This window comes from Cebus imitator, unplaced genomic scaffold (genome assembly GCF_001604975.1).
Source record: "Cebus imitator isolate Cc_AM_T3 unplaced genomic scaffold, Cebus_imitator-1.0 Scaffold70, whole genome shotgun sequence".
Lineage (NCBI taxonomy): Eukaryota > Metazoa > Chordata > Mammalia > Primates > Cebidae > Cebus > Cebus imitator.
Genome location: NW_016107385.1, coordinates 2389733 through 2401649, shown reverse-complemented (window position 1 = coordinate 2401649; position 11917 = coordinate 2389733). Strand labels below are relative to the sequence as shown.

General features: G+C 39.7%; 1 protein-coding gene across 4 annotated transcripts in view; it reads right to left on the bottom strand.

Moving 5' to 3' along the window:
• The window catches only part of EIF2AK4 (eukaryotic translation initiation factor 2 alpha kinase 4), a 114281-nt gene that overhangs the window by 96778 nt on the left and 5586 nt on the right, over positions 1-11917 (bottom strand). For 2 of the 4 annotated variants that reach the window (XM_017530920.2, XM_037739409.1), the window contains exons 2-3: positions 10209-10321; positions 6190-6292 (exon numbers count right to left, since the gene is read on the bottom strand). In XM_017530920.2, the coding sequence (XP_017386409.1) occupies positions 6190-6292; positions 10209-10321 (216 nt within the window). Of the gene's footprint in view, positions 1-6189; positions 6293-10208; positions 10322-11917 lie in introns of those variants that run through there. The other 2 variants (XM_037739410.1, XM_017530922.2) reach the window with 2 other exon arrangements.

Genomic DNA, 11917 nt, shown 5'->3' with positions numbered 1-11917 from the left:
AAAAAAAAAAAAAGTCAGTTCATTTGTTATCCTGTCTTTCAGGGAGCAAATGCAAAGAAAGCACAGCCCTCGTTGGGTAACAATGCATTTTTTCTTATACCAGAAGCTGTGGCATTTACTGGACATATTCACTTTAGAGTCAGAAACACTAGTCTACAGTCTAAGATGCAGGTTATTCTAAGAAAAGCTCTTGTAAGGAAAGCTGGGGAAAGTAGGCAATTTCAATCATGTCAAAGAGAAACCACTTGTAAACTAAAAAGGAGGCAGGAGCCAAGCTGTGGAGGGTTTTTCTTTTGCTGTTCTATTTAATTTACTAGAGTTTTCTGTACAAATCAATCTGATAAACCTTCTAAGACTGGATGAAAAGAACTATTTTCCAGACTGGCTGTTGCCTCCTACTCCCCCGGTGCTACAGGGCTCACTGGTTTCCCTCAGACCGCTGCTCAAGTCCTGGAGGCTTCTCCTGAACGCCTTGTAAAGAACAGCCACTCCATCATCACTCTCTAGACCCCTCACGTTGAGTTTCTTCATGGCACTTAAAACTGCCTGATAGGTTGTGCAGTTATTTGACTCCCTTCTGCCTGTTACCTTCCCAGTGTAGCCCACGGTGTGGTTTACTCACTGAGGTTTTGCCAGTGCTGGAATAGCAATTAACACATAGTACACCGACAGTAAGTATTTGCTGAATAAATTAATAAAAAATAAACGGCTTTATAAATTTGAAAAACTAGACTATACTTCAGTTTACTTTTACATGACTGATAAAAAGCTGTGTATAGATTAAAAATCATTCAGAAGCAAATGGAAGTGCTCGAGAACAAGCTGTTTTTGAGTACTTATTTTCATTCAAGTAATTAAATGACTCCTAGTTTTAAAAGGCAGGTATCAGTAAATACCATACCACAATGAATCCCTGTGCCATGCTTTAATACCTAATTATACTCTACTTTACTTGAAAATAAAAACAACTTCTTCAGAATTATGTCTATTTTAGACTTCCCAATACTTTAGACTTAATGGAAACAAATTTTAGACAAACAAGAAGAGTGATTTGCACAGTGCCTTCCCATGTTTAACGCCCATTCAAATCTCATTATATGACGATAACTCAGATGAATACTAGCACAGGCTGCCTTGGAGACATTGCAGGTTCGGTTCCAGACCACTTCAATAAAGCGAATGTCACAATAAAGCAAGTCACACAAAGTATTTGGTTTCCCAGTACATATAAAAGTTATGTATACACTAAATGGTAGTTTATTAAATGTGAAATAGCATTATGTCTGTAGAAATCAATAAATCTTAATTTTAAAATACTTTATTGCTAAAAAAAAATGCTAATGACCTTCAAATGCATATGAACCTTCAGGACATCATAACCTTTTTTTAGACAGAGGGTCTTGTCTTGATGTTGATGGCTGCTGACTAACCAGGGTGGTGGTTGGTGAAGGCTGGGGTGGTTATGGCAATTTCTTAAAAGAAGACAACAATGAAGGTTGCTGCATAGATCGACTCTTCCTTTCATGGAAGATTTCTCTGTAGCAGTCAATGCTATCTGATAGCATTTGACCCACAGTTGAACTTCTTTCAAAGTTGGGGTCAATCCTCTCCAACCCTGTTGGTGCTTTAAAGCAAAGTTTATGGAATATTCTAAATACTTGTCATTTCAACAATGTTTGCAGCATCTTCAGGAACCTCTCAAGAAACCATTTTCTCTGCTCATCCATAAGAGGCAACTCCTCATCTGTTAAAGTTTTATCATGACATTGCAGCAATTCAGTCACATCTTCAGGCTCCAGTTCTAATTCTAGTAATAGTCCTCTTGATGTTTCCACCACATCTGCAGTTACTTCTTCCACTGAAGTCTTGAACCCCTCAAAGTCATCCACGAGAGTCAGAATCAACTTGTTCCAAACTCCGGTTCATATTGATATTTTGACCCCTTTCCATGAATTATGTATTTAAAAGCATCTGGAATGGTGAATCCTTTCCAGAAGGTTTTCCATTTACTTTGCTAAGATAGATCAAAGGAATCACTATCTTTTACAGCTATAAGCTTGTAAAATGCATTTCTTAAATAATAGCACTTGAAAGTCAAAATTACTCCATCCACAGGCTGCAAAGTGGATGTTGTGTCAGCAGGCATGAAAACAACATTAATCTCCTTGTACATTTCCATCAGAGGTCTTGGGGGACTAGGGGTGCTGTCAATGATCAACAGTATTTTGAAGGGAATCTTTTTTTTCAGGGAGGTAGGTCTCAACAACGGATTTAAAATACTCAGTAAACCCTGCTGTAACAGATGTGCCATCATACAGGCTTTGCTTTTCCATTTACAGGGCACAGGCAGAGGAGATTTAGCATAATTCTTAAGGGTCCTAGAATTTTGGGAATGTTAAGTGAGCATTGGAATCAACTGTTGAAAAGTCACCAGCTGTATTAGCTCCTAACAAGAGAGTCAGTCTGCCCTTTAATAAGGCTTTGAAGCAACACATTGACCTCTCTCTAGCTGTGAAAATCCTAGATGGAATCTTCTTCCAATGTAAGACCGTTTCATCTACATTGAAAATCTGTACCTACCTTTATCAATTATCTTAGTTAGATTTTCTGGATAACTTGCTGAAGCTTCGCTGTTTCACCTTGCATTTTTATGCTATGAAGATGGCTTCTTTCCTTAAACCTCATGAACCAACCTCTGCTACCTTCTAACTTTTCTTCTGCAGCTTCTCATTTCTTCTCAGCATTCATAGAATTGAATAGAGTTAGGGCCTTGATCCAGATTATGCTTTGGCATAAGGGAATGTGGTGGCTAATTTGATCTTTCCAGACCACTAAAACTTTCTCCATATTAACAATAAGCCTGTTTTGCTTTCTTATCATTCATGTGTTCACTGGAGTAGCACTTTTATTTTCTGTCAAGAACTTTTCCTTTGCATTCATAACTTGGCTAATTGTTTACTGTAAGAGGCCTAGCTTTTCACCTATCTTGGCTTTTAACAGCCTTCCTCACTAAGCCTCATCATTTCTAGTGTTTGATTTAAAGCTAGACATGGAACTCTTCCTTTTATTTGAACATTTAAGGCTACTGTATGGTTATTAATTGGCCTAATATCAATATTGCTGTGTCTCAGGGAATAGGGAGGCCCAAGAAAAAAGGGAGGGAGAGAGGGGAATGGCTGGTCAGTAGTTAGAACACACATAACACTGATCAATTAACTTTGCTGTCTTATACAGGCATGGTCTGCGGAGCCCCAAAACACTTTCAACAGTAATATCAAAGATTATGGATAACAGGTCACCAAAACAGATATAATAATGAAAAAGTTGAAATACTGTGAAAAGTACCAAAATGTGACACGGAGACATGAAGAGAACACATGCTGTTTGGAAAAATGACACTGATAGACTTTCTCAATGCCGGGTTGCCACAAATCTTCCATTTGTAAAAAAACACAATAATCTGTGAAATGCAATAAAGCAAACCACATTTAGAGGTATGCCTGTGTTTTTAAAATTGTGGCAAAATGTACACAGCTTACTTACTATTTTAACCATTAAATGTATGTTCAGTAGCATTAAGTGCATTCATACTGCTGTACAACAATCTCCATCATCCATTTCCAGAACTTTTTCTTCTTCTCAAACTGTACTCATTAAATAACTCTCCATTCTCCCCTCCACACAGCTCCTAGCAACCATCATTCTTTCTGCCTCTATGAATTTGACTACTCAAGGTACCTCACGTAAGTGGAAGCATATAGTATTTACCTTTTTGTTACCAGGTTCTTTCACTTAGTGTAATGTCCTCAATGTTCATTCATTTTGTAGCACGTGTCAGAACTTCCTTCCTTATTAGGGTTGAATAATATTCCCTTATATGTATACACCATGTTTTGTTTGTCCATTCACCTATCGGTAGACACAGGGTGGTTTCTACCTTTTTATTTTTGTGAATAATGCTGCTATAAACATTGGTGTACAAAACTAGTATGTCTTTAACAGTTTCTGCCTCTTTTAATAATCAGGACATGTTCCCTTCACAAAAGGCAGCTATAGTGGAACTGAGAGGAAAGGCATGGGACTCTTACTAGTTACAGGGAACATAGTAAATATCAAAAATCACAAATCAGGACTTCCACTTCTGGGAAGATGAAGTATACCTATTTTTCCTATTCTTCCTACCAAATACCACTGAAAAACCCTAGACATTACATGTAAAACAAGCCTAAGATGACCCTGAAAGGTACAGAGTAGAAGGCAAACTGGCTAGGGCCTTAGGACCCAAAAAGCAACATGGATGTGGAGAGGGTGGAGTTTAGGGGGTGGCTGCAGACCGGCAACATGAGAGATCCTTGTGATAAGAAAACTATTCTGGTCAGGCATGGTGGCTCGCGCCTGTAATCCCAATACTTTGGGAGGCTGAGGCGGGTGGATCACGAGGTCAGGAGTTCAAGACCAGCCTGGCCAACACAGAGAGACCCCGTCAAAAAAAAAAAAAATAGAACACTATTCTGTATCTTGATTGTATCAATGTCAATATCCTGGTTATGACATCGTACTATAGTGCAGCAAAATGCTACTGCTGGGGCAAACTGGGTAAGAGGTGTATATAAATATACAAATATATAATTATCTTGAAATAGAAATTTAAATCAGGCTGGGTATGGTGGCTTGGGCCTGTAATCCTAGCAGTTTGGGAGGCTGAGGTAGGAGGACTGCTTGAGCCAGGAGTCTGGAATCAGCCTGGGCAAGATGGTGAGACCTGTCTCTCAAAAAAAGAATTTATTTTTTCTTTATTTCTTTTTCTTGTTCCATGCAGTACAAGAATATACATTTTTTAAATCACAAATCAAAAATCTAAGAAACGAGAAGCTTCTCTGTAGCTTAATGTTCATATAACTTCATATTACTTTTCAGTTAGACACTGGAGTTCCCTCATACTAGAAAGAACTCTGGAATCGTTCCCAAGGCCTAGTTTTCTATCCAGGCTGTTCTACACTGATTTTCTATATTTCATCAATCACTGAAGTTCTTGGAAGCAGCAACTTAAATGGACACAATTTTTACAGCTAAAAGGCACTCCATGGATTGTACTATGACTCACTGTGTTATGAAATGCAAGTAAAAATCTGTCTCATCAGTTTCCATGAGGTGAATGTTATCTCTGGTTATCTCTAATAGAAGTCTGAAACAGACATGGAAGCTAAGGGCTTACCTCTTCTCAGTTTCCACATAAAGGGATCATTAAGCATGAGCTGCCAGGCTAAAACACTGAGAGATTTTACAGAAAAGTGAGGCAAAGTAGCGTTATACTTCAAAGGAATTGGTCTGGCCTAAGGAAAGCAGTCACACTCTGCTTCCAGAAGACACCTAGTCTTGCCCTCCAGAGAGAGACGTGCCACCCAAAGGAGAACTCACATGTAGATCCTAATGTTTAGAAGGTTAAAAAAGAATGAGTGCTGAATTCAGTGTAAATGCTCAGGTATATGGTAGACAATGAAGGAGTGGAGTGTGTTGCTAATCATTGAGAAAGAAAACAACAAATTCCTCTGATATGCAAAGGGGAGAGGTGGTCAGAAATTAGCTTGTCTGCCACATTTTCCAACAAAAAGGTTCAAGTCAAGATCAAGTCATAATGCCAGATACAAAGTGTACAAAAAGTATGGCTGGTTTCACATCAACTGTTTTCAGAAAAAGTCTTTTTTTTTAGAGACAGGGTCTTGCTCTATGGCCCAGGCTGGAGTGCAGGAGTGCGATCATAGCTCACTGTAACCTCAAACTCCTGGGCTCACACAATTCTCCCACCTCAGCCTCCTGAATAGCTGGTACTATAGGCATACACCACCACGTCCAATGATTTGTTTTAGAGACAGGTGCTCGCCATTTTGCTCAGGCTGGTCTCAAACTCCTTGGTTCAAGTGATCCTCCCACCTCAGCCTCCCGAAGTGCTGGAATTACAAGTGTGAGCCACCATGCCCAGCATTTTTCAGAAACATTCTTAAGCATCAATAGTATCATCTACAGACACTCTACAAATTTCATTAATCCTATTAAATAAAAAATAAAATAAAAATAACAATGTTCCCTTTTGTAGGTCCAATAAAACATAAAACATACTACTCAAAATTGGATGTTAGGTGCAATTGGGAAGTTCACTCTCTTCTTTTAATTCCAGTTTAACAATCTTACCTCCCCACAGTGTTTCTTGGCCAGTTCTTCTAGGCAAGATTTTAACAAATTAACACTTTCATTTGACAGACCTTTGGCATTTTTTAACTCTATTTCAGGAACTCTGGAAAAGGAGAAGAAAAAAAAAAAAGGAGTTATTCCAGAAAATATAGCCTGTTTGCATTACCATTTGCTAAACTGCAAGCACTCGGGGGCTGAGGGCCTTAATCTCAAAAGGACTTCAACTATATCCCTGCAACTCCAGTTGACACAGTGAAGTCACCTGTGTCCTACAGGGAAGAAGCGGGCTGGCCAAAGCCTTCTGTGTGGGCTGGAAGACTCACTGGGCTTGACCCGTGTCTAACTTCAGCTTTACAAACTGATTTAAATTTTTCAACATCAATTACTATGTATTTCCTCTGATTTGCCCTGGATCCCTAACTCTGAGTTCTTTGACGTAAAAGAAAAAAAGTCATTTCAGTTCTGTGGCTGCCTCTAGCCTAGTAACTTAAGCTCCTTTGTATGGTAATGCTCTACCCTAGCTTGCAGCCACTGTGAATTAACCTAGCTCAGACAGCTCACTGGCCAGGCCAAGTGCTCTACACTCACATGTGCTCTAGCATAAAGCAGAACAAGAATAACTAGGTGAGATGGAGCCCAGGTGACCCCTCTAGTATTCCCACAACAAGCTGCTGCATCCGAATCATTCATTCTGATTCGAACAAGGTGGAAATGCTCACTCCTTGTGTATATATACATCTAGTCATGCACACTCTCTGGAACTCTGCCTAGAGCTCAGCTAAGTCAACATTTTCAACTCAAGGAAATTATACAACCATCCCTCAGGTTTTCATTTTATTCCCAACCAGTAAATATCCAATAACAACTCTCTGAGATTAAATAGGAGTTAATTCTACTAAAGAGATAATGACTCATCACTTTTAACCAAGCATTACTGAGTAATTCATGGTATTTAACCCTGGACAGTCTTGAGCATCCACTTATCTATGTATTTTCTCAATGCTTCAGTATGATAGGGAGCTATGATCATTAACTACTTCTATAGATAGAAATCTGAAAGAAAGTAGTTTACATAAGAAAAAGAATAGAAAAACCATACATCTATGTATGGAATCCTGGGTTAGATTCCTCCCCAAAGAGCTGGCATGGGGCTGAAATTTCCAGAATTTAGAATTTCCAGAATTCTTCACCAAAGATCTGGGATGGGACTGAAATTTCCAGAATTCTAGACTCTAACCTAGGATTCTCTCTCACAGTGGCATTAAGAACTATTCTGTAGGCCGGGCACGGTGGCTCACGCCTATAATCCCAGCACTTTGGGTGGCCGAGGCGGGTGGATCACGAGGTCGACATCGAAACCATCCTGGTCAACATGGTGAAACCCCGTCTCTACTAAAAATACAAAAATTAGCTGGGCATGGTGGCGCATGCCTGTAGTCCCAGCTACTCGGGAGGCTGAGGCAGGAGAATTGCTTGAACCCAGGAGGCGGAGGTTGTGGTGAGCCAAGATTGCGCCATTGCGCTCCAGCTTGGGTAACAAGAGCGAAACTCCATCTCAAAGAAAAAGCAACTATTTTACAAAAAAGCAATGTTTTCCTGTACTATATTCAAAAGGATAAGAATATTCCCCCAAATCAAGCTTTTTGTCATAATTTAAAAAAATAAGCAATCATTATATAGCAATATTAACAGAATAGTGAAAAATTCATCTATGATACTAACAAAACTTCAAAAAAATTCTAATGTTCTCTTTATTTCCTTGCCATATAATTCACAGTTTATATAGCTGATATTATAATGTTTGCTTTTTAACTTCTTATAAGCATTTCCATGTTAAAAACAATCTAATATTTTTATCAACTGGACACATTAAGATTTACCTGAATAGTTATCTAGTGGCATGATTCTTAACCAGGATTTTGGCCCCAGGGGATATCTGTAAACATCTGGAAACTTTTTTTGGTTGTCACAACGTAGGGAGAAATGTACTCCTGCCATCTAGCAGACAGAGGTCAGGGATGCTACTCAATATCCTACAATGCCCAGGACAGCCCCACAACAAAGAGTTATCTGCCCACATGTCAGTAGTGCCAAGGTGGAGAAACCTCGCTCTAGTGTTTGACATTTAGACTGCTTCCAATTTCTTTACTTTCATAAATAATGCTATAATTAATATTTTAGCACTTATATATGTGTAACATTATAGCACTTATGACTTTTTATTTTGATTTTTCAAGAATAAACACTTTGAATTCTTGAGGCTATGGTATAATAAAAAATATGTATTTGGTTTGTGACTCCTGTTCCTGGAACACAGCTCCTATCACCCTCCGAACTTCCTGAGCAACAGGGGTGAGGGAGCATCTCACATTATTCATAACAAACCCCTTTCAAGCATACAGGTTAGTGCTCATGAGGTAACTCTGGTCAGTACCTGAATACCTTCAGGATCAGGACAGGATCAGAAAAACCAAACCTTGACTACAGGGTGAGAAATTTCAGTCCCATCCCAGATCTTTGGGGAGGAGTAGGGGACTGAAGATCAAGTTCAATCACCAATGGCCAAAGATTTAATTAATCAATCATCTCTACGTAATGAAACCTCCATAAAAACCCCTAAACTACAGGGTTCAGGGTTCTTCCAGGTGGCTATTCCAGAGTCATATCCTTTACGACAAACTGGTAAAGGTAAGTATTTTTCTGAGCTCTGTGATGCATTCTAGCAACTTGTCACAACTAAGGAGGGGGCTGCAGAAACCCCCAAATTTACAGCCAGTATTTACAGATCAGAAGTACTGGGACTTTCAGCTAACATCAGAAATAGAGGCAGTTTCATGGAACTGAGTCCTTAATCTGTGTGTGGGGTCTATGCTAACTACAGATAGTGTCAGAGCTGAACTGAAGTATTGGATACACACGTGGTATCAGAAAAGACACCATGTATTTGGTGTCAGGAAAAAAAAAACCTAGAGAGGCACTGTCTTAATTTCCTTTCTAAATTTTTAATTATCTTTTTTCATTAATCTTTTAATAATTAATTAATGTTTCATGAATTAATATTTTGATAGTATATAGAGTATACCTACTGTAACACTCTCGGTACAGTGTTGGGGGCCAACAACGGAACTGACATCAAGGAGCTCAATTTTGACCTTGCTGTCTTTTCATATCCTCCCCATCACTTCTTCAGATAATAAATTCCATAAATTTACCCCTCATTGTGTAAAGCAGAGTTTCTTTTCATTTGTCCCTTTCCTTCTCAAAAACCTTCACTGGTTCCCCACAAAGTAAGTTCAAATTACTTAACGCCATCCAGGCCAACCTGCCTTTCCATGTGGGATGTGTGGGGAAAGATTACATCAAATAGACATGCTTAAGTGCTGATGGCTAACACTCTGGCTCTAACTAGTGATTCTTAACCAGAGGTGACGTCACCTTCAGGGGGGAGTTTTTTAGTTGTTTCAATGCCTGGAGGACACTCGTGGCATTGGTAGGTGGGGGCCAGGGATGCAAGCGTCCTGCAGTGCATGGGACAGCTCTGCACAATGGAGACTCCCCAGCAGTGCCTCACCCACCGCAGGCAGGACAGCTCCGAACACTCTCCTCACTCTAGGCAGCGAAAGGTCATCTCAGGCACAGGCTGCTGAATTTCTAATACCAATCACACTGTAACTACACAAGTGCTTTCAATAGACACCATGCCTTTATCATTTTCTTCCAGATTTTTCCTCTTCCTATTTTGTGAAGAAATAAACAAAAGTTAACCCATCTGAGGAAGCAAACTAGTCACTGAGCAAATGTTAGTGTCTGTAGTGACAATTCTATAACTAAAAACAAACTTAAAATGAGACAGGTTTCATGAAACATCTATTGCTGATATAGTTTTGCTGCAATATAGGAAATGAAATTTTATGTGGAATGGGAGCAGGAAAGAGAAAATATTATTAATTTCAATCTGTTTCTATGTTGTTAAAACAGAAAACTGAAATCACATCAAAGATATTTATAAATGTACTCACACATCTGGATAGGTAGGTGGGCATTTCACCCTCAAATCCACTTTTACATATACTTCTTCACCAGTTAGGCCTTGAGGGTACAAAACTAAATTGATTTCAGGGGGCTCTTTGACCTAAAAGAGGGAGAACAAAAATTTTTTTCATAGCTGTAGAGTCAATCATTAATGATTAAGATAATGATCATTTTAGCTTTAAAAGTTCTACTTTAAAAACATTTGTAATTATAGTTTACATAGAAATTCTGGCATATTTTCCAAAAGCACGATTTATAAACAAAACCTGAGCCAGGGAAAATGCATTTTCCTTTTTTTTTTTTTTTTTTTTTGAGATGAGGTTTCACCATGTTGGTCAGGCTGGTCTTGAACTCCTGACCTCGGTTGATCCGCCCGCCTTGGCCTCCAAAGTGTTTGGATTATAGGCGTGAGCCACCACGCCCGGCCGCATTTTCCTTTTTGAAGTTATCTAAGGAATGAACCAAAATGTTCCACTCAGCTTCCATTCGTTCAAATGTTACTGAGTTGTTTTGTCTGGGTACTCTCCTGGAAGCTGGGAGTGCAGGGTAAATTTGGACAGACGCAGTCCCAACCAGCTAATACAAACTAGAAGATGAGTGATTTCAAATAGTGATGAGTGCTGTAAAGAAAACAAAGCATGTAATCCCAGGACTTTGGGAGGCTGAGGCGGGCGGATCACAAGGTCAAGAGATTGAGACCATCCTGGCAAACATGGTGAAACCCTGTCTCTACTAAAATACAAAAATTAGTTGGGCGTGTTGTTGCGTGCCTGTAGTCCCAGCTACTTAGGAGGCTGAGGCAGGAGAATTGCTTGAACCTGGGAGGCGGAGGTTGCAGTGAGCCGAGATCACGCCACTGCACTCTAGACTGGTGCTTGGCAACAGAGTGAGACTCTGCCTCCAAAAAAAAAAAAAGAAAGAAAACAAAGCAGAGTAGAGGGACATAATGGTGGGGGAGGAGAAGATATCTAAACAGGTAGGTCAGGGAAGGCCTCTGTCAGCAGGGGAGATTTGAATTGACATCTGAATACTGAGATATTAGCAAATGAAAACTCTTGACAAGGAGAGAATTGCGTATGTTTTCAATCAACTGCTTTTCACCAAATCACCAAATACTCTTGTTCTTCAACTTATTTATATACACTTTTTCCAAAGTGGATCTGAAGCAGTTCATATTTTATGTATATAATGAAAAAAGAGAGCCTGAGAGAAAACACAATGACTGAGCGCTCTCACGGTCAGGCACCTTACCAACTCTGCAAGGCAGGTGCCACCTCCATTTTACAGATGCAGAAGCTCAGGCTCAGGGAGTTTTATATTCTTGCCCACAGATACACAGCGACAGAGCTGGGATTCAAATCCAGCCTTGACTCCAAACCCTGTCTCTTCCCATAAGCCACTCTTTTATTATGCCATCCTAAGTTGCTGGAATTGAGCCTTGATTTTTTTCTCTGAATGTCCCGGCAGGGAGGGCAAAAAGAGAAACGTGGTATCAACGGAAAGTAGAAAGCCTAAAAATTATTTTAGGGCAGCAAAGTACTTAACAACACTAAATTCTAACAGAAATTTATAACATGAGGCCGGGCGCGGTGGCTCACGCCTGTAATCCCAGCACTTTGGGAGGCCGAGGCGGGTGGATCACGAGGTCAAGAGATCGAGACCATCCTGGTCAACATGGTGAAACCCCGTCTCTACT